Consider the following 23,903-nt stretch of genomic DNA (forward strand, 5'->3'; position numbering starts at 1 on the left):
AGAACAAGCCACCTCTCTAAGCTCGTCTGCATCCTCCTGCGTTGCCACTGGTGCGCTCACTGCCTCTGAGCTCCCATCCCAGGCACTGCCCTTACTGCCCATCTCCTTCTCTCTGTGTTGCCTTTGGCTGGATGAGGGCTCATCAGATGGACATGCGGCATCATTTTCCTCTTTATGCAGGTCAAGTGGTCTTGAATTCCTTCCTCTTGACCCCAGGTTATATATTTAAAAGTACCAATACCAGCATGCAGGCACACAAACACCGCACTGGGTCTCAGATTTCCTTGAGCTAATGAAAATAAATTGCAAAGTCATCAGGAGATTTGTTTTAAGAATCACTCCTTACAACTATGGGATTATTTCTTGTATTTTAATATGAGGAAGGACATTGCAACTTCCTTGTCTATTTGCCCATTTCTTTAATAGGAAGCTACAAGAAAGTAGCATAGTTGAAGGTAAACTTGGTAAAATTTTTCCCATGCCTCAGGTGGAGCCAGTCCTGCTGCCCTGCAGCTATTTAAAAAATAACTTAACTATGGAAAGCAGTTTGAAATAGGAGTATTATGAAGATAGTTTTGCATAATTCATGTTCTGGCATTTCATTCATAAAATGTAAGGCGCAAAAGTTACTTTTTTCAGCTGATGCCCTAGCTTCAGATAGAGTTATTACTTGCAGTAAACATATGGTCAAAGAGGGGGCCAAAGTACAAATAATTATAGAATTTGGGTTAGATTCTAGAATATGACTATTTGGAGGTTTTTGGTAACTTGCCTTCACCTAAAAGATGAGCCAAGCAGGTGGGGGGAAAATCCTCCATGAATTATTCACGTGCATCACAAGATCACTGTTTATACTCTGATGAAATGTCGCAAATAGCTTTTCAAAAAAATAACCTTAATGCACCACATCAGACCAGGAAAATCAACCAAAAATGCCCAGAATACTGGCTGGGATCTGGTTTTGTTCTGCAATGCTTTCCTAAAATTCCTAATTTGTCAATGATTGCAGTAATTGATGTAAAGTGTCATTGCCAGTGGAAGGAGGATCTTCATGATTAGAAGTACAAGGGAAGACGTTTACATGAGACGAGTTTTCTATTAGAAAACACTCTCAAGCAGTGAATTAAAGTTTTAGTTTCCAAATGCAAGTCCCATTGGCTTAGTCTAGCTATCTTGAGAAAAAAAGGATAGCATGTGTCTTAGCATGTGTTAACAGTCAGCCTTGAAGGGACATCCAACATGCTGTCCGATCTTTAGAACATGCTAGAGCATATGGTAGCATGCATCTTGATTAGTTTTCTTATCCATTTTAGAGGAAGCCAACACAAATATACTAAACCTCCCCCCCATCAAACTTTCATTTTGCTGTGCAACCAGGGCACACAAATAGTGCGAGACCTCTCTGGTTTAGCCCCTACTGCATGTAATTCCCGTGTCAGCTTAATAGAATCCGTTAATTTACACTTCACTGTAAAGCTGAAGTGATCTGAGTAAAGACGAACAGATTCCAGCTTTCACTTAATCTAAAAGTCACTTCTTCAGTGGCGTGTTCCACTCCCCTCTTGATCTCAGGCTTCCTTGGGGAGGTAACTCCCTGCCAATGCCAACAACCCCTCGATTCTTACCGTCATTGTTCACATCTATCTTCTGAAATACCATGTTGGTGAAGTCTTCAGCTGACATGTTGCTGTGGCCATTAATAGCCTGGATAGCCTGAAGGCAGAAAACGCAGAAAGTTCTTTCAGACTTTTTTCCATCAAGTTGTGAAAAAAATACTCTGGCAACTGCAGTCATTGCCATGCAACTCTTTGGATCACCAACCCTTTCAAAAATCACTAAATAAATAGCTGTTTCAAGTAAATCTTCACTAATGAAGATTGGAAATTTAATTAACATAACACAGCCTGAAGATTACAGACTAATTTACATATCTCTGAAGGTCTTCTGAAATCATGTGGCACCTCTGCTCTGCAATACACTTTAGATTCCACACCAGCATCTTTATCTGGCCCTAGAGAGTTTGGTGTCTTCGGAGAGTGCCCTATCGTCTGTGTGATTTAAATATAGTGTTGTTTTTCACAGCTGGAAGCACGTGCAGAGAAAGCCTAAATCGCTTTTCTATTAAGATATGTTTAACTTAAGTCAGACCAGCAGTCCTGGAAGCTGGCAGAATTTGCTTGTCCTCCAAAGAAATTAAGAAACCCAGAAGTCTCTCTTCTACTTTTTCTGTGGCAAAAGGACCCAATATTTGGAATAAAGGTATAAATGATTATTTTTGCAAAAGTATGTCCCCTTCACTGAGGCAGTCATTTTTGCATTATGGTGTTCATTTGGGTTAATAAAATAGGAGCCTGTGTGTTAATAGTCAGTGGTTCAGGTGCAACAAGCATGTGTTTATAGAGTGAGATTCAAATTCGATATCCCAATTGGTAAGTGACTGGGAAAATACTTGCATATATAATTATAAATATACATGCATGTGTTCTATAATGGGCATACTATAGAATTTGTTTTTCTACACCTGAATTGTCTTGACCTGAACTGTGTTGTGCAAGATAATACACCGTATATGCCAGCTGTTTCTTTCAGTATTCCTGATATGACAATAGAATTAATTACATTTAAATAAAATGTAAGTTAAACCTGTTCAGCACTGATGTGGAATTCTTGACCTTCGCTGTATTTATCTTACTTTGCACAAACGAGTTCCAAAAGGCAGCAAGAATTTTACAAAACTAGGTACACACACTTGTTTGTATTACCAATCCATTCTTCGGATACTTTTGGTGCTTTATATGCCTGACCCTGATGCGGTCTTCAGAAGAAAGTTGTGCCTCTGCCACAGTTACAATGGTTGTAAGTGCTGAGTAAAGCAGTGGTTCCTGAAGTGCTTGAATCCCTGACTACCACAGAATCACCATAAATAATAAAACAAAATAACTGGGCTGTTAAAAGGCATTGAGAGGGTGCATGGTTGTCTGGAAGGAATTTTGATGGTTGATAGTCATTTGTTGGTTCAAAGTATGCATAGCTGCAGGGCCAGGTGAAGTTTTAATAGGACTTCTGTGATTTAACTTAATGCCTCAGATATGGCATATCTTTTCGGACAAGCCCTTGTTTACTGATGCTTAGTATAAGCAGGGCCCCTAATGACTGTGAGCCTGTATTTTTGTTTTTGTTTAGAGCCTGCTGGTTTTAATCTAGCCTAGGTTAAATGGCACAGGCAGGTTTAAGTTAAAGTTCTCGTACTCCAAAAGAGAAGAAAACACACAGATCATTACACTGGTTTGAAAGCCAGATAAGTTGAAAAAGAAATCTTTATATGAAAAGGATTTTAATGCTGTTTTTGAGTAGATCCCGAGAAAAAACTCAGTTGCCTCACTACCTCTGGGTGAAAAATGATGGAGAATATCTGCAAAAGAAAGATGTCATTAGTCTTAAATGAGGAGAAATCTGGGAGATGAAGCCTCTCCTTCTACCTTTAGAAAGCTGCTCTTTGGAAGGTGATGCATCAGCGTTATTTGTTCGACCCCATGGCTCCGTCTGGCTCCAGTTCCTTTTAAATTGGGCAGTGGCTCTTGAAAGTCTGAAACAGTGACTAGCCAGGCACCAGCAGTGATACAGAAGCCAGGAAAAGTATGTTCCTTGTTTATTATGACATTAAATCCCTATTTAGATTTTATTCTCCCTGCAGCAAAACCTTGATCTGTAACAAGTCCTGTACATTTAGGGAGAGTATTAAGTCATTCATATTTGCAAGGAGCCCTGTAATACCTTTTGGATTAAACCAGCAGGTTGAAAAATACAGAGATCATTTAAAAAAAAGAATTGCACTGCTTTGGTTTTATGGGTTTCAAATGGATCCATTTTCAGCAAAATTTTCTACAATATTTGTATTCACACGGCACTGCATGATTTAGTGGTAAAATTACATTTCCCCAGTTTTATTTTAAAATATGGGCGATGGCATTTGTACTAAACAAATCTAAAAGCCTTTCAAAAAATTAAAATACTGGATTATTTTGATGAGATCTGTATTGTTTCTTGCAGCAAGTTCTGTTTGAGAAGCCAGTTTTCCACAACAGACTGGCACAAACACTTGCAACCAGCTGTTTTATTCATTATACTGCTTCAGTTCCGCTCTGCCTTGTAGTATAGTTTATCACGATAATCTCTCTACCTTTTTTACAATTTTTCACTTTCAGTAAAGCATTGTATCTGTAGAACTATGGGTTAAAGCAAAATACTACTTAGATATTTTTATTTCAGTAAGTGAGAAACGAATGGCAGCAGTGTCACTAGCCAGAACAATTCTGGTTTTACAGCTGTAAAACATTAGGTAAAGTGCAGACAATCCGTTTACAACACATGATGAACCACAGGGGCAATGTACCGTGTCAAATACTCTTGCTATTGGTCATAACTTGCTTACCGTGAATATGCTTATTAGTTCTTTTTTGTCAATACATCCGTTTCCATCAGCATCATATAGCTTAAAATACCATTTCAATTTTTGGTCAATTTTCCCTCGTATGACCAAGTTTATTGCAGCTATGAACTCCAAGAAGTCTATAAATCCATCCTAAGAGAGAGAGAAAAATAAAGCACATTTTAACATTGGGTTGCTGTTTGTTCTGGCAATTTCACAGAAACAGGTCATCGAATTCTCAGTCATACACACTGATTTATAAAGCACTTTAACATAGAAACCTCCTGTGGTGTTTGAAAAGGATGCACTCAACTGGAAGTGCAATAGGAAGGGGTGTTAGCACAGACAGTTTTGTTCTGCCCTGAAAGCTGGGGGCAGCATGGGTGGGGGGCGAGTTGGCTCTGAGCAATTGTTATTGACCTTTTTTTGAGTAGAAGAGAAAGAGGTTTGTGCTAGACACGTGAAAAAGGGGAACCTGAGATATCTGGTTTGGTACTAATGCGATACCTACAGCGGGTTTGCTTAAATTCACATGGGTACTCAGAAGTGCAGATGGTTCTCAGTGCAACAGAGCTGTTCCAGGTGTTACCCATCCCAGAGATCATGTGCTAAGTGTTACACGTAGTAACCAATAACCTGGCATGGAGCCCAGGTGCTGTGGTTTATCCGTGTAAACCCCAGGTCTCTCTGACCAATACATTTCACATGGGATGTAAAGCCTTCAAGTCATAAACTCGTTTCTAAATAGTAAGGATTGGGGATAGTCCTAGGGAAAGAGCATTTCAGATCAATTTAATTTCATATTTTCTGCTTCCTCCTCTGAAGCTACTGATGGAAGCCTGTCAAGGACAAGCCTCAATGGTCAGGTTCCTCAGTTTCTGTGAAAATGTGGTGAGGATGGAAGAAACAGTTGCTGAATTTGGAGAGTGCTTGCTCCAACTGTTTCTCCTGTGCATGTAGAAAGAATTAACAACTGGTAAATTTAATCTTGTGATCTTTACATTGGTCATAATCCAATTGCATGGAAAACCTTGGAAGGGCTGTCATCAGTTTCAGATGGTCTGTGATTGAGAAGAGAAGGCTGGATAAGTACGTAGTAGGTTTAGCATGTTACTAATTTTTATTGTCGTATATCAACACATATCTTGCCAGCTGAGGTTTTGCAATCAGCAGGCATTAATCGGCCCTCAAGACTGTACTAGACTAAAGGAAAAGTCCCGTAAAGGCGCGGTGTGACTCAGTGCCACGCTTGTAGTGCTTGTTTGGATTTCTGTGCAAGGCTTTTTGGTCAGAGTAGCACCCAAGAGGTAAATCCAGTGCTTCAAACACACCAGATTCAATGTGCACGCAGAAATGGTGCATGCCTACCTGGTGCAGCCTCAGCACCGCTTCCCGGACCCGCTGCACAGGTTCTGCTGTGGTTGCTGGGTTTGCTCTGATTGCAATCATAGCAAACACAGCAAAGGCAGACGCCCTTCAACCGCTGTTCGGGATTAGATGAAATTTGGCAGTAACTGCATAGTTTTCAAAAAAGATTAGGCCCAGTATTAAAAGCAGATGCTTTACCCAAAAATGACATATCATGTACCACAAACTTTATGCTTCTTTTTGGCACTCCAGCTTGAATTTCAATTTTGCGAGTATTATTCCAAGAAGAGTCTGAACGAGTATTTTGCTGGAGGGCAAGGTTTATTTTTCTGATTACATTTCCATCATCTCATTTGATAGATCTATTAAGAATGTGGTGAGATGCATTTCACATTGCTGCCTTTTTATTGCACTTCATACTACTTGCTGAAACTACAGATTAATTTTAGGCTTGCTGGATGTCCGTGATCAGATTAATTTTCTTCTTTTTCCCTTACTTTTCCCTTTGGATTTTGGAAAATAGTATTTTGCTTGCTTTCTTCCTATGTCTCAGTGTCACTGTGATTGCTCTGACAAAATATCAGAGGTTTAGACAATGTAATAATCACTTTAATATGTTTGGGTATGTAGTTCTGCTCTAGTGGATTGTTTGGCCCATCCTGAGCAGGAAGGGACTGAAGGCCAAGGTCAAAAACCTCCCCTCTGAAAAACACCTGAGATAAATTGTAGTTGCCAGGATAGCCCTGGCCACATTCTGTAGACATGCAAAGACCACTGGCAACGTGTTAACCTCAGCAGCCGGTGCACCAGGAGTAGCAATGCTGATAAAACAGACACATTTAGCTATACAATGCGGAACCAGAAGTGTTGCACAAAAGCATTGATGAGAAATGTACTGGTTTTCCTTTCCACACCAAAAAACGTACATTGTAGGTAGAAAAGAAAATGCTTATGTGATGTAGAAGGCGATGGCGGTCTTGTTACTCATATACAGAGCTTTCCCAGACAAAGAAAAATACTGCGCTTTTTACAGTAGCATCCAAGACCCTCAGAATAGTACATTAAATAATTTAAGAAATCATAACAGCTACCTATGAAGATCGTCCTGTGGTTCTGTGAGTACAATAGATAATACAATAAATGTGTTATGATGTTATTAAAAGAATACTGCCGTGGTGATTTACCCACCTGCTGCTCTATAACCATCCACAATACCAGTATCTGGGTAGGTCCTCACGTGTCTCTGCACTCTGTAAAACTAAACTCCGTGCAGTGCACACAGTAAAGTCTCTGTGGCTCGTTGGGAAGCCAGTAATTCACAAGCAAAGGGCTAACATAAAAATAACAAATGATAATGAAATAAAATAAAAAAACAAAACAAAACCAAAACAACCTAACCAAAACAACAACCTCAAACCATAATAAGCTGATTATTGGTAATGGAAGATACTAATAATTTACTTCAGGTGCTTTACTCTGTTGTTCCAAAGGGAAAATTTCTAATATTTTTAATAAATGGAATTAATGCTGGCGAAGTCTAATTATTTGGCAACTTAGGATACTAGCCAGATCTGAGTGACGGATGCATTTCGTGTGTGGAGGCTTATTTTCCATGGCTGTATGGTGCTGGCCCTCCCTTCCTTGGCTGCACCACATTACTGGGATACCGTGGGCATCTGCAGGGTGGGTGGGTGAAGTCCTGCTCCCTTCCCTGCCCGAATGGGCAGAGCCAGCTGGGGCAAGCTCACTGGGTACCCTCTGCATGCGGTGTGAAACAGGGGGCAGAAATCCCCTAATACAGTTCTAAGGAGCAGGCTGGAGAGACCCCCCCCAAAAAAAAAACCCCAAAAAGCTCAAAACTTTGTTTACATGCCCCAAAGTTTTCTGAACTTTCTACTTAACCTAGTAGACTTAATTAAATAAAATATATATTATTCTTTTTAGTCTCTTAACGGCCTCACCAGATGAACTAGATGCTGAAGGATGCATTGTGGTTGTGTGCCTGTGCCTGTTGATGCTGTGGTTTATATAATGTGTTTTGCTTTCACTGATGAGTGATTTTTTTTTAAGCTGCCCTGTACAGTTTGATTCACAAAACAAAAACAAAAGGCAGCTCCAAAACTGGAATTTGCTGATGGTAATGATGATGCTGGATGATGCTGGTGTCCTGAGGGCACTGCCAGCCCTGCCCACCCCTGCCCACAGCCCAGGTCTCATTTCAGTTGTTTGTTACTGGCTCTCCTGAGGAGAAAGCAAATTATTTTTTTTAGGAGAAGTTTCTGCTTCAGAGTGTCAGCCGATGCCCAGTTGCTGGCGGCTGCTGGCTGTTCAGTGGGGATGGGGATGTGTCCCCTGTGGGGGCAAACTGGGCAGGGAGGGACCGTGGCGTTACACAACAGCCACCAGTACCCCCAGCGGGGAGCTGTGGGAGGGCATTACCCTTCGGTGCCAAGAATAGTCTTGCTAATCTTCAGAAGCCTTAAAAAACTCTCGCAGCTTCAAACTGTTTGAATACAGCTTAAAAATAATTGACTTGTCAGCACAGCTGATCTTAAATGGCACGGTAATTCAGATGCGGCCAGAAGGATTTGAACTTGGCGTTTTGGCTGCCCAGCTCTTCCCTGGGAGTGATTTCCCAGTAGTGCTGGTGCCATGCTACTGGGACAGCCACCCAGCTCCCAGCACGGCCATGCTGGTGGGGAGGGACAACCTCTGTCCCTGCAAAACCCTACGGTGAAGGAGCTCATCGCCCTGGGGCACTGAAGGCTCCACCAAGAGTCTATAGACAATAAGCAGTGTCTTGTGTCCAAAATCTGCTCCTGAAAAAAACCTCTCAACTCAACCTGCCACCAGGAGAATAGCTCAGCAGGCTTTACCAGGATTAACAAGGGTGCAAATAGAGATGGTCGAGGTATTTCGAACCTAGGGCTTAGGACATTAAACCACCTTCCCTCCCCACCTGCTGTCTTCCAAAATACTACTACTTAAACCTCAGGAGGCAGGGAGGGGAAGCACAAGTCAAACAGCAGATTACAACAGCTCAGAGTAACCGTGACATTTATAGCTAATCCGATGTGCTTCCCTCTTTCTCTCTAGATCCCCTTTCAAATATAGTGCTGCTTTCTCTGCCCTCAGTGGCCTAAAGGAGGATTCATTTCACTCCGTTTCATCTTCCCACATTCCCTTGCTTTCTTTTCTGCTTCTGAAGGCTCTCAGGTGCCCCTCAGAGGTTGCATACGCATTATTGAAATATGGAGCTACCAGGGTGACTCTGCTCCTTTGACATCCCTGCAGGCTATGGCCAGAGTCACCGCTTCCCTAAGGAAGCAGAGCCGGCATTTGCCGTGGCTGGGGGGGCCTCTTGGCCAGCAAAAGCGATTTGGTAAGAACGAGCAGGGAATTAGTAGCTGCAGATCGTTAAGTGGTTTTGTGAGAGTTGCACACCCACCGTTATATAAAGAGACCAGACTGTACTGACCAGACCATTAGACAAGGTTCTGCGTTGTCCACATGAGGAGGACCTGTGAGATTTGGGGATTTGGAAAATACCAGAACCTTTGCCTTAGAGGAGCTGGAAGTGCAGAGCCAGCTGTGTGTCCTGGCTCTCAGACTCATAGGCCACGCTGGTAAAACCTTAACCAAAATGTTAAGATGAAACCCAATTTTTATTTCTTTAAAATGGACAACTACCCCTCAACTCTCTGCCGTCACTTGTGATTTTCTTTCGGGATTACGGGGGAAGCAGGCGGGCGGGGGTGTCAGCAGGGCAGCGGCGGGGTCCGGTGCTCAGCCTGCAGCGGTGCCGGGGGCTGTGCCGAGGGGAAGCATGTGCGCAGGGACCCAGCCCTCTGCCACCATCGCCCGGATCGGGGGGCAGCTTTCCGCACCCCTCATTTTGAGCCTTTGCCTGTGCTTTTCAGAGCGTCTTTCCCAACTTAAAGCAGTAGGCAAGAGAGAGGAAACTAAAAATAAGCAGCCATGACCACATAACACATTTTCCAGCAAATTTCTTGCTGACAATTCAAGCATATTTTTCTTGTTTGAAAGCCCAAGAATGTAGCAGGACAAGCCTCCAGGAAAAGAAATTTGAAGACCTATAAGTCTTCTAGTGGCAAAGATGCTCTATTTGGCAGATTGTCTCGGGTGCTCCTAGATAATATTTTTAGAAATTAATGTCTCAAGGGATCTATGCAAGAGGGCTCCTAAAAGTTAAACACATATAGCATCATTCCGTAAGCAACTCGGTATTATCGGATCAAGGACCTCAGGGAAGGGAAAAGTTAATACTCTCTACCTTCTTTACCTCGTAGGCATTTTTTATTTCTGTAAGAAATGGGACTTGGTAGATCATGTTTTGTCACCAGAAAGCGATTACCAATTTATTGTCACAACATGAGCTTGTGGCCAAGCTAGCTAAACCAGATCATCCAATTTCTGCTGTATTTTTTCTGCAATTGTTATTTCCAAAGCATGGTTCACCAACATCATTGTTAGCAACAAATGTGTGAATCACGATTGCATATTTCTGGATGTTTCAAAGCAACAATTACATGATAAAGGGAAAAAAGAAGAAAATACGAACCTGGAGTAGCTTCTAACTGCTGCACTTATAATTAATAAGGAAATACATAGAAAAAAAAGACATTTGAACTTTAAAAAACTAGTTAAAATTTCTTTAAGTAAGTGAGGCAGATTCTTGAACTGCTTCTCATTAAAATTACTTTCCCCTTTATCATAATATAACAAGTAGTATTTAAAAGTAATTATGATTAATTGTACAGAGTTAATCTTGGCTATTCACATAATGTGACGAAATTACAGCGTTAGCTGGTGATGGTGGTAATACGCTCCAAGTGCTTTTTAAGCTCAGTGAAAGCTGCAGAGTACATGCTAATTTGTTTACACCTAAATGAAAATTTCAAACAGCCCTACAGGTGTCGTTAGGAAAGTGTAGTTGCTTCAGTTTGATGTGCAATATCGGTCTCTGAGTAACTGCAGAGGAAACAAGCCTAAACCCTTTCTTTTGTTCTAAAAACAGCCAGGGAGTGTAGGAGCTCAGGCAGCACAACTCAAAGGGAGACTGTGCAGACAATGAAGATTGTTTTGAAATAAAATTAAACTTCATCATTTTTTCGTATTCCTCCCTTTCTGTACTGACACACGTTGAGTTTTGCTACATTTGCTTCTGCAGGACATTCAGTAAAAATGTATGTGCTACAAACTTAATCAGTGTTAAATTAAAAAAAAAACATGGAAAAAATGAAAAAAACCGTTAAGCCAAAGAATCACTTGATCAAACCTCTAAGTGCTTAACTTTTATCGTTGGGACTTTTCCCTGCTGGTTTCTCTGTATCCAATGCAGTGATTCATTTTCTTTAGGTCTCTTCTGCACCCTGGCACCGCAGCTTGCTGCAGGACCGGGCTGGGCTCTCCCAACCCCCGGCTTTGGGCTGCTGGGTCCCGGTGTGAAAGCGGGCTCCGGACAGCCCGCTGCCGAGGCACCTGCACCGTGCACAAATCCTGCCTTTGGGCCTGGCACGCTCTGCAGTGTGCTGGACCTGCTGCCCAAGCACGGCAGGTCTCCGTGACGCAGCAGCGAGTCTGGACAGGCGGTGACCGTGGGGGCGGCGGGGGCTCTGCAGTGAGGTGGGGGCAGCCCGCAGTGTGCACTGTCCCACCGCCCCACCGCATAGCTTCACCCGACCCCGCCGAGCATCCAGACTGCAACGCGAGGGAAATTCAGCGGGGTTACTGCTTAATAGCACTTGCCTACATGAATGTTTTGAAGTTTTGTTTATAAAGAGAAAATTTCTTGGACATCCAGATTAACTTTTATGAAATGCAAAAAATACATCAGCCACTGACCTGTGCAATGCTGTGATAGAAATCTGAGACAGAACTCATTGTAATATCCCATTACAGATTCAGCCTTCCGCACTTGATGGTACTGTGCCACTGCTGGGGAATTATCTCTGGTGTAAAACTTCTAGATCATAACTCATGCCATCAAATCCCATAGTCAAGGATTTGATGGTGCTGATGACAAGCAAGTGATGATTTTACTGATAATGTTAATTTAGGCTTTTAGCTGGCAATGACACATTATTGCAGCATGTTAGTAATATTACAGCAGTAAGTCCTGTGCTGAACCACTGGAAAACAAAATTAAGATTGTGAAATTACACCAATAATTGTGGGAGGTCCTGACAAGTTAATAGATTCCCTTTTGGAATCAATCTATAAAATTGGATGTAAAAAAATTCTGGAAGCAGGTAAAAAGTAGAACAAAGACATTCTTTAAGAAAGTCTATAAATAAACAGAGTAGTATTTAATGGAACCAGGTAAAATATTAATAGAACATAGTTTCTATTCCATGGAATTTTTTATAAGGGTACAGTACCTTTCAAAATCACTTAAGCATGCTTAAGCATGATGTAACTACACTGCTTTGAACCCAGCAAGGCATTATTTAACCTCCTCTTTATTTACAGTAATCAGACTAGTTACTTTACATTTGAGATAGTTTTATGCAACATTACTCCAGATTAAGGAGAAACAAATGTTTAGGCTTTCTTGTTCTTGTTGCTTTTGTTGGATTGTGTCCAAAACTAATGGGAAGCAGATATGTACATGTACGTGTCAGCTCCAAAAAGCCCAAATATTTCAGGAAGTAAGAGCTGTAGGTCTGAGAGAATTCTTTCTGGCTAAGAGATATCTTGATTCTTCTTTTCTTCTAGCCCTTGTTTGGAAGCTGATTTATTTTTTGACACACAGGCTTTTATTGCTGACTCTACAATGTAATAGCTATGACTATCATGAAAAGAAAATCAGTTTTTCTGAGTTTACTGCCTTGGTTAAGCTGACTTGTTAGAGTAAGCTAAGAAAAGTGTACCTGCCCAGAGAGCCATTTCAGCCTGAAGACATCCCTAACATTGTGTGTACAGCTGAACTTGCATTTGCACAACTATTGGAATATTCAGGATACAAAAGAGGAAAATTGGTTAGGAGAGTTTGGGGAAATATTTCTGTAATTATCATCCTCTGTCACCCTGCTTTGGATAACTATTAACTATTGCACCCAATTCTGTTGCGTCAGCATTGGTAACGCCTGCAAACGTGTAAGGATGCACAGTCTAGGCAGCTCCTTGGGCAGCCTGGCAATTCCTACCACAGCAGCGATTCCTGCTCCTGAGGACACATTGGAACAAGGCAACCTGAGAAAGGAAGCCCAACTGAAGATCAAGTTTTCCAACAAAACGGAGTTAGCAAAGATACCTTGAGCCATTATAATTAATGCCACAAGATGTGAAACCCCTTAATATTTAGGTTCCAGGTAGTGTTTGAAGCGTTGCTGACTAGCAGTCATTTTATTTCATCTTTTAAGAGCCTCCACAAGAACATGGAAGGCAGCTATCACGCAGTGCTAGGTAATCGTTGCCTAGCTGGACCATGCTTGTCTTTGATAAAATAATGTCTCCAGTAGAATCTCTGGCAACTATTTGCCTCATATTGATGACAATAATAATCCTCTGTCTCTCACAGTTCTTAAGAAGGGGGAAAAACTGGAGGGAGGAAACAACTGAAAGACAAATGAAGAGTGAGTTCCATTAATCATCAAAATATTGCTGAAAAATAGCACATCTCTCTGTGAGCACCTGCATGCTTTTCTTGGAATATGAGGTGCAATCACTGCTTTCACAGAGAATTTCATGGCCAGATGATTTGCATTCCTTCTACTACAATACCTGAGAGGATAGACTTGGCTAATCCCATTCGTGTCCCTACAGCCAGAGAGGATAGCATCTATTTATAGCCAGGACACAGGTGATGAAGAGTCTGCCTGAAAATTGGAACTATAAAGACCCAGCAGGACAGTGGGGAAGGAGCTAGGATAAGGAAAAAAGGAAGAGTGGTCTGCCTCCTAACACTTGTCAGCACAGTGCAAAATGTGAGGAGTGAAGTGAAACTTATTCTTCAGGAGAAAAAAAAAATGTGGCTTGAGATATAGTTCACATTGCTACAAAGTCATTTCATCACACAACAAGGTTCTATTCAGTAACACATTTTTGCATTTATTTGCTGTTCTATGTTAAACAGCCTGTTTTAACTTCTTTAAATTTAAAAATGGATTCCTTTTAAAATCTTGTTATAGTTCTGAGCGGCGCAACGATGTCAGAGGATCCCCAGTTTATCACAGAACTACTTTAAATTTTAAATGAAAAAACACAAACTGGAAAGGTGAAGATTTACATCAGCTGGTAGCTCTTTATCTACAGACTTCTTCAAGTCTTTGCTGTGGAGTGTCCATTCTTCCGCATCTACCAAATTTATCTCTGCCTAAGAAATGTAGCAGAAAATGCTGTTCTGTGTTGAGGACTAGCCGGTGCTTTATGAAATGTTAACAGAAAATCCTTGAACTTGCATAATTTTCCTTCAATGCCACATACCTATTAATCTTCTTCATTCTTCACAGTATATCCTACCTTTTAAAATCCAATTTTCTTACAAAGCAACAGACCCTTATTCCTGGAGCTAGTTTCAATTAATGCCAAAATGAGCAATAAGAGAATGAGAATAGCAGCATCCCGCTTTTGGTGCATTGCTTCACGTGGTAAATGGCTCTGCAAATTTTGCCTTCACAGGCCATAAGAACACGATCAATCAATCAGTTCGTACAGTGTGAAATTTTTATTTTTAGTGGTGGCAAAACCTATCTGCAAGCCAGTGGAAGTGGATGATGATGGTCTGGGTTTCCAATATAAAGAAAGATTTTTTAGAATAAGTGTTAAATAGTAGCAGTGCCAACTGTGGAATGTTTCCTTAGTTCTGTTTAAGTGCAACTAACAATTCCAGTATATTATGGATAAACCAGACATTATTTTTCTAGATATGCTCTCTCCTTTAACATCAGAGTAACCTAATTTTGAAGGATATAATCTCTCTGAAATAGGATACATATTATCACAAAAAACTTAAATATACATCAGTATACTTGGCAACTACTGAAGTATTTTAGTAAACATAACTGTTTCTAAAATTCATCAGTAGTCTGCACGAACTAGGACTGCATGACAGTTATGCATGGACTGAGATGCAGAAGGAATAAAAAAAGCAGGAGGAATTCAGCTTGCTTGTATGTGGTTGCAGCTTTTTCATTTTTGTATTGCAAACAGCTGAAGGGTGAAGAAGACCGAGATAATTTTTCCCTAAAATGACCTAATAAAGAGAAACTTTCAAGAAATGAACTCTGTTGCACTTGTATTTTAATAATCACAACATTCTTTTTTAAGATTTTCTTTGGAAAGCTGTGGCAAAAGATAAACCCACCACTTATTATACTGCCAGTGCCATTGTATAAATAATGCTTGTGATATTAATGTGTGAATCATGAGTAAAACGTTTGCCTAAACGCTACCTCCTGCACTCCTTGTGATAATCTCAAGGAAACTTAGCTCGGCAATTACAGTTCTGAACATTCAGCATCTTTATTTTTCACTGGAGCTAGGAGTGATGAGGAACAGCTTTCAAACTCCACTAGCAAATTGGTTGGTTGGTTTGTTTGTTTATTTAATTATTAGCAAACCATCCCACAGCAGTCAAGGAAGGGATGAAAAGTCTTGACAGAATTCTCGTTTTTGAGAAACATGGAAGAATTAAAGATATCTGCATACTTGGCATAAGGTCATTTAATTATGAAATAGCTGGCGGTCTGGACAAGAGACACACCAGAGATGGTTAGCATGAGTGCTGGGCCCAGTGCTGGGCTCCCCAGTTCAAGGGAGACAGGGAACTGCTGGAGAAGGGTGGGCAGATGCTGTGAAGATGATGAGGAGATGGAGCATCTCCCTGATGGGGACAGGCTGAGGGAGCTGGGGCTGCTCAGCCTGGAGAGGAGAAGGCTGAGAGGGGACCTTTCCAGTGTCTACAGACACCTTAAGGGCGGGTGCCAAGAGGACGGGGCCGGGCTCCTTTCTGCGGTGCCCAGGGACAGGACACGGGGCGATGGGCACACACTGCAGCACAGGGGGTTCCTTCTGAATATGAGGAAGAACTTCTTTACCTTGAGGGTGACGGAGCCCTGGGACAGGCTGCCCAGGGAGGCTGTGGGGTCTCCTTCTCTGGAGACATTCAAACCCACCTGGGTGCGATCCCGTGCAACCTGCTCTGGGAGACCCTGCTCTAGCAGGGGTTGGACTGGGTGGTCTCCAGAGGTCCCTTGAACCTCAACCGGTCTGGGATTCTGTGATTCGGTATGTTCCTGAGAAGAAAGCTTTTAGGACATAGCCTGTGTCACTAATCCCCAGTAGAAGCGGGCAGTGACTGGGAACAGCGTTTATGCTTGGAGCAGGCGCAGACTGCTGAGCCGGAGGCGTGCATCCTGTGCAGTACGGTGCTCTGCTGCGCAGAGACATGCACAGGAGCTGAGTCCACGCAGCCATACAGCCACAGCAGCATCGCCTCTTTGGCACAGTAAGCTAGTGCAATGCTCCGAGCTTACATGATCTGCCTGCTGCCAAGACCAGAGGTAACCTCATTCGCTCCATGACATTGAATTATGCTGTGAAGTTGTGCCCCCTGCCCCCCTCATACATCTACTGACCATTTCCATGAGTGGGGGGCTGAACTATTCTATTATCTCCAACCTAAAGAAATCCAGGGAATTATAAGGTTTGGCTTGCAACTGAATTCCTGTTGGTATTTGTATGGATGACTTGAATGAAACAAGATTTGACTAGGCTTTCAGTCTATCACAAATTGTCAAAAAACCCTACCACACTGCCTTAATTCCCTTTTTACTGTTTCCAGTTTAGTGGCAAGTTGTTTTCTTTAATGTGGAAATACTAGGGAGAAGAAGATGTCTATAATCCTAAGTGGAAGGGTGTCTGTAACAGTCTTCAGCTGGAAGCAGCAAGGCAACAAGGAGATGAAATACAATTTCACAACTGTAATTACACCCTTGCCCCAAGACCCACTGGCATTTTACGAGATTAATATTCCACACTTTACCTCCTAGAGGTTTCAACCTGGGCATGCATGAAACAGAGGAGAAAGTCTACACACGTTTTAAGAGTGTTTTATCATCTTATTTGATGACAGAATACCTCCAAGCATGGATGACCCCAACTTAACTCAAGGAGCATTAGGCTGCTATAATCAGAATTGCAGATTAATCTCAGGCCTAACACTTTAGCACAGCTTTCTGAGCAGATTCCTATTTGTGAGAAAACAGAAGTCTACATAAGAATAATATATTTTATGCTGAGAGTAGAAGATCTTTTTAAATGACTTAAGTTTTCCAGAATGAGTTTCTTCAGATTTAGATCAACTGTAAACCAGTCCCCCAACTACATGCTTTTCTGTATAAGCTTTAGCAATAGAAGTCGTGACAATTTTAAGCTGTAAAAGCCCCAGTATTAAATCATAGTATTTTCTGGCCACAAAGAGTTAGACAAGTTAAAGAAACAGGTCATATTTCTATATAAGTCAGCTGGGGAAAGCATGGGAGAATGTTCACATTTGCTAGCTGTCTAGCTAAACAGCACTTCTATATAAAGGGTACTATTGAGAGAAAGGAAATAATTTCTGTCAGGACATTTTGTATACTTCACCACTCACTGGGATAATGGCCCCATTATTAGAAAACAACAACCAGACAAGAATACAACAGCAAAGGAAATAAAATGTTGATCTACAAACCTGAGAAGATGCTATAGTACTGAAGGAAACTGAACGCAAGGAACAACTCAAATGGCCAAATTATTCCTGTGCTATGCATGCAAGCGCTTGCATCCATTAAATTCTGTGGCGTGGAGATGAAATCACATGTTTAATGCTGCACAGTGCTTAGATGTTCTACATAATGTCATGGAAGGATAATGACCCCTTATTTGTACAGTGGCAGCTGCCATTTCAGAGCCCACAGTTTGATACTCCCAGCCAGCCAGCCACTGACCGCTCCTCACACAGCTGTACTTAACTAAAAGTGCTTTCTGTGACCAAAGCCTACATTACTGCCAAAAACCCCAGTGAGAAAAAAAGCTCTAGAAAGGGTATAAGACAAAAAGTGAGCGTGTGGAATAAGGAAATCCTATTGTTTTGCCTCATCAATACCATACAACCTTCCTTTCTCCTGCCCTGAGGGGCTGGTCTGTTGCCACTGTATGCCCACCGCAACCACATAAAAAGCACCATAGCCCTGTACTTTAAAAGTGTTTGATTGATGCTTGTTATTTCTAAAAGTATATCTTAAAAATAGTGGTCGTTAGTCTTGGTAATAAAGAAAAAACCCCATAATTAAACTTAGGAAAACAGAGTGCTGCTAACAACGTTAAGGAAAGAAACAGAGGCTGCATGGTGACAGAAATGCAATCGTTATACTGAATAGAGATTAAAATACAACAAATCTTTAAAACTCTGTGAGAAGTTGTCGTGGGCTCAGGATACAAATCTTACATGTTAAATTGTACCTTTCCGTTTCTGTTCTGAATATACATCTCTGCTGGTCTCAAATATGCCGGATTTAGTTCCGTTTGCCTGACATCCTTCCCCAGCAAGGCTGATCCTCTCAATACCTGACATCCTTTGGAAGTGCTCAGAGCTGGTGAGCAGCATGGCTTTCTGACCTTTGCTGCCGTCTAGCTTGATTGCTAGCTGCTGCGTTGGTTAATACCCATTCCTCTACTTTGTTTTTCTGAGTTGTTTTTGCCTCGTTTTTCTTTCAGCTTGGAAGCTAATCTACAGGTTGGGATGTCCTTGCTGTAGTCACAGCTCAACTCCACATTCCATAGAGAGCTGAAATTTTCAGCAAACCTAGGTATGAAACAAATGGGAGAAAAGGATATCTATAAGGACTGGAAGAGCTGCTATGCTAAGACCCTCCAAGAGGCATTCAAGGATCACAATCTCTGTCAATGGCCATGCATCTGGAGAAGTCCTTAGCTGTGAAGTCTGGCAAATGCGTAGGTTTTCTCTACTTGAGTGGCCCAGCCCCATTTGGCAGGTGGTGGGGTGCTGGTGCTGGATGCACGTGGCCTTCTGTTGTGCAGGGACTGCTGTTCCAAGCTGCCCAGTTTGCTGTAACCAAGCAGGGCACCCCTCGTTGGTCTGCCCTCTGGGGCCTCGGGTATTATAAAATAGACGGGGGAGAAGACAGGAGGGAGAAAGGCTTCCTCTTGTATTGACTATAGAGCCATACCCTGCTGTCCCCCCAAGGATGTGTTCCGGAAAGGTGTGATGGTTCGCAATACTATGGGCAATGAAGCCTTTTTTCTGCAAGACTGGATTCCTGGTCATTACCCTGTTTTACCATCCTCTAGCCTTGATTGATCTTTGTTCACCTGAGGAAGATGAGGATGTAGACAATGATAAGGTGAAGTTCAGAAAGATGCAGCAAGGAGGTTCCTGTTGAAAGTGGGAGTTCAGTCACACAGATGAAGCAGCTGAGATCTTTCAGGATGGTGATCCTGAAAGCCATGCTGAAAGGAAAGCATGTTCTCCAGCTGACCATCCTGGTGCAGCTCCTCCTGCCTCTCTGTCCTCCACACTATACATACTGTCCCTCTGTGTTTACAACACATGCTTTAAGTCCCCCCCAGCATCTGCACACTGCTTCTTAAGGGAAAAGTTGCTTTGCTATCTGGCAGCTTGACCACTTCATACGTGACAGCGGTGACAGCCTGCAGAGCAGGGTGACGCAAGTCTGAAACACCAGATAGACAAGCAACGGTTAGTAGAGGGTTCCCATTTTCTTTTAAGTGTGTTTAGCCACCGCCACAGCAACGGAAGGTGAGCAAATGCTCCTTCTAAAACCTGCTTTTGTTCCACTCTCCTCACTTTTGCGTTAATCCGAAGGCTGACGGTCTCACAGATCTGAAGGTTGCACAGTTCTGTGCTGACAAGCAGTGCCCTGGGACACTCCAGCGTTGCTGTGAGTGGAGGGCTCAGGGTGGCCAGCTCCAGGACCTTACAGCACGAGGCAGTGCCCAAGGCAGACCTGGAAAACAGCCCGCACTTGCCTACCAGCTGTTAGATCCCCTGATGCCTATTGCCCATTACCTCCACAACCACATGGTCTAAGGTCTTCTACACCTCCTGAAAGGTGCTATGCACAAGTACCAGATGGCCATGGCTTTGGCTTGGTCTGTACACCTAAGGAAAATATATATTGTCTGTCTGGGAGCCAGCTACATTATGCAGAGCTGATTGCCATCACAAGCAGTTCTTGCAGCAGCAGGGAGGGTAAATTAGAAATACAGGCTGGAGAAGCTGCTTGACCTTTTCATTGGGTAGTCTGTTTGGTCTTGTAACTCGGGCACTGTGTGTGCACTCCTCACCTGGGTTACCTTTTCCCCTCTGCTGCAGGTTCAATACAGTACTTTGTGCAAATCTGTTTCTCTCTGCTGCATTTCATCATTGGTTAAGTGCAGACCATATTTTCCCCTCTTCTAGCATTTTGGTAAAAAGTACTAACGTTGTATTTGAGCACACCAATATTTTCATATGCATATATACAAGTACAGGATAAGCAAAGGATGAAAGAATAACCACTGAACTGCAAATGACATCTCATTTTCAGAATTGTTTCTTGATGTTTTCAAGTGCCGCTGGAAAGTACTAACAAGAGCGCTACTCAAAGCCCTCAAAGCCCAGTCCCACTTCTTCACCCCTCGTGCACCGTAACAACAACCCTGTTCACAGAAGCAGGCAAAGAAGAGGCTGCAACTCGCAAAGAAAACAATAGTATGAGATAAAACAAATAAAGAAAAGAAGGTTTACCTGGTTCAGATCAGAGATATCAAACACTCATTTAATGTGCATAAAAATTGTTAACAAGGGCTGTGGATCCAGCCCTCGCAGACCCAGGAGTTTCTTGCAATTCATGCAGAAAGCTCCCCAGATGGGCTTTCTCTTATAAATTTGCTGTAATAACAGGGCATCTCTGGGGCAGGGCCATCACCTGGCAATGATTCTTTGGCGTGCATGTTATTATGCAGAAAACCTCTCTTTTTTCTATTCACATTTATATCTCTCAGGTTCAGATTCTTGCTCATGACCAGAACTCAGACAAATACTGCACTTTAAATCTTTCATCTCTTCCACTTGGACAATGACAGCTCTCGCATCTCTTCACATGACCTTCTGCAAACACTGTTCACAGGATCCCACTTAGGCGTAGGGAGCTTGGGAATTGCTCACATCTACTGATCCCTTTGCTCTCCCTCCCATTTTCTCCCCCTGAAAACCCACACACTTCCTCTATGCAAGCTACTTGCTTCCAGACAGCAAGTTTTTGGGAAATGTACCCATGGTGACGGAGTCACATGAGAGACACTGCTGCAGTGACTTCAAGATGAGGCCTTAGAAGTCAGATTTTAGTCAGATTTTGTACATTCTAGTAAAAAACTTACAAAAGAATGTTAAATTAAACTTGGAATGATTTTAAATTATTCCCTGTTTTCAGGATCCCATTAGTTTAATAGCAATAAGCAAGATACCTGTAAACGACAGCAAAAATGCCTGGGGAATAAGTGATCTGATTTATAGTTGAGTCTCATAGCATCCCTCACCCCTAGTAGGGGACTGGAACAATATATAATAGCTGATATTACACCTGACAGAAAAAGCAAGGCAGGTTTCGTGGGGCAAAAAAAGGCTAATATTTACCGTTGCATAGTTTGACATGCTTAATAAACTCACAAAGCGTGTGCTAAGGCAGTAGAAATTCTACAGAGATCGCCTGTTCCAGAAGCTGATGGCAATGGAGAAATTCTAATTTTATAAATAAGAATAGAAAAATGCATAACAATGTGGAGCTGAAGGAATTAATCTAGCAAAGCCATTTCAAAGAGCACTGACACAATGGGCATAGAGCCTAGTTTATCTATAGGAATCCCAGTGATGCAATTCCAAGTTGTAGCAAACTGATGCTAAAAGATGAAGATAAAATTACAGCATCTATTGAGATCTACATTAAGCAAGAAGTTTTCTGGAGCCTGTACAATATTCTGGGGATTAAGAAAAAGCTACAAACGGGCAACAGTGGGACTGTGTATTTGCTCTGGACATGACAGTCCCGTAACAATGACGATTACTGGTTCAAGGACAAACTGTTGCTAAAATGCAAGAACATGGGGCACATAGAGAATGCACACTGCAGGTAAAGCAAAACTGTCTCCATAGGGAAACAGGAGAAAAAAAACCCAGATTAATTAGTCCTGCTGTGAAAATGGTATAAAATCTCATCAGTTTTAGAAGAGATGATGTAATTTAGATTTCTTTACAAGTGAAAAAAGGGAGTCTTTTGACAGAGTTAAAAAATAGAGATTGCTCCTTTTAAAAAAAAAAACCCCAACAAAAAAACCCCCAACCAAACCAAAACAAAAACAAACCGACTTCACAGCAGGGTGATCGGGAATTACCTTGATATGAAAAATGACAGAAAAGTAAAATAACAAACATGACATCCCCTTTCCCGTGGGCATTGTGAAAGCAGCAGTAACGTGGCTGTAGGCAGCGGATACTAAATCCCTGTGTTGTGAAACAAGGAGGTCACAGGCATCTTTCCACTCTGATAGATTCAGCTGAACGCTTAAGACAAGAAAAAGACAACTGCTGGTGCCTGAAGTGGCAAATGCCAACTTGTAAATGTATTTGCATAAAAAGCGCATCTGCAGATTTTTATCTAAATTGGTGTCATCTTTGCTAGCTAACTTTTTTGCCTTTTCCTCTTGATTTTTGAATCCACTCTGGCTCACTCCAGCCCCACTCCCTTTTTCCTTCCTTGGTAATTTCTACCTGCTGTTTGCTCTGAAAAATGCCATTTTTGCCTCCTGGGTTACTCAGCTCATGCTTCTGGACATTGCCCCATTGTTCTCTTCTTCCATCCCCTTTCTTCCCTGTGTTCCACTGCTGCCAGATGCCGGATCCTGCCAGTGCTGAGCTGTGGGGCAGGACCAGAGAAAGCACCACTGGGGCATTCCCACATCCTTTCCAGCCCAGGCAGAGCTGGGTGAGGTATTTGCAGAGGGACTACTGAGGCTGCCCAAATGAGAGAGTCATCTGGACAAATTACGCAATTGTAGAAAGAGGAGCTTAACCTCTAGGCAGAGCTGCAACAGCCTATCCTGGTCAGAAAATTTACCTCATGAGGTCTTTATTTTTTTTGTATTTTTTTTCAAGGTCCCAAGCGTCACCATCTTCTCCCTACGGCCCACCCTACATTTTTCTAAATATTTGAAGAGTGTTCATCTGCTCAGTGCTGCTTTCCTATGCATGTCACAAGGAGGAGGACCAAACTAGCCTTTCCTTCTCCTGTATCTTTATCAGAATATACCCTGCTTTTAAGGATTGTTTCCCTCTCCTTCATTAACCAGAAGGCTTTTGCCCCGATAAGGCAAGTTTCTAGTAGGAACGACCTCTAATCTTTGCCTGAGAGGAGAGGATTTACCAAATTCTTGCTAAATCAGTCATGGGGATGAGGAAAAGAGAGGTTATCGCTACTTTCCATGGCATTTTAACCATGCATAGACAGCAAAATGTGTGGGAATATGCACACGATTGCTTAATTATTCTGTCATTGAAAACATTGATCAAGCACTGGCACAACTTTGTTAGTTCACTGTCACATTCCTTGCATGCCTGCTGCTGTATTTCTGCAAACAATGAACTCCTTGGGTTTGCGTGTGGATTTAAAACCAAAACAGAAGGGCAGTGACCATTTCAAAATCCATCTATAGAGGCCCATTATGTCTTGTTCATTCCTTTTTGTACTACTGCTTCATTATTCCTGACATGGAGATTATGAGTGTAGCAGAGTGATACGTGCCCTGGCGACAAGATAAGCAATTGCGCTTATCGCAGTTGTGCACAGTCTAGCCTAGGCTTTTTGTTTTTTTTTTTTTAATTTTTTTTTTTTTGGTCATTAAACCAACCATTTACAGACGCGATTTTGTGGGTGTTGTTAGCCACACATGCTACAGCGCACCGGTATCTGTGAATAACCAGCAGACCGTGCATAATGAAATAAGCCTTATCCTTCCCACAGAGCCATTTGTAGCGCGGTTGTTTTCATTTTAACGATTGTGGGAAGCGCTCTGAGATACTTTA

General features: G+C 42.1%; 1 protein-coding gene across 2 annotated transcripts in view; it reads right to left on the minus strand.

Moving 5' to 3' along the window:
• GUCA1C (guanylate cyclase activator 1C) overlaps positions 1 to 23,903 on the minus strand; it is a 35,971-nt gene that overhangs the window by 3,693 nt on the left and 8,375 nt on the right. For both annotated transcript variants that reach the window (XM_027786832.2, XM_005237458.3), the window contains exons 2-3: positions 4,433 to 4,582; positions 1,626 to 1,713 (exon numbers count right to left, since the gene is read on the minus strand). In XM_027786832.2, the coding sequence (XP_027642633.1) occupies positions 1,626 to 1,713; positions 4,433 to 4,582 (238 nt within the window). The remainder of the gene's footprint in view (positions 1 to 1,625; positions 1,714 to 4,432; positions 4,583 to 23,903) is intronic.

Source organism: Falco peregrinus, chromosome 4 (genome assembly GCF_023634155.1).
Source record: "Falco peregrinus isolate bFalPer1 chromosome 4, bFalPer1.pri, whole genome shotgun sequence".
Taxonomy (NCBI): Eukaryota; Metazoa; Chordata; class Aves; order Falconiformes; family Falconidae; genus Falco; species Falco peregrinus.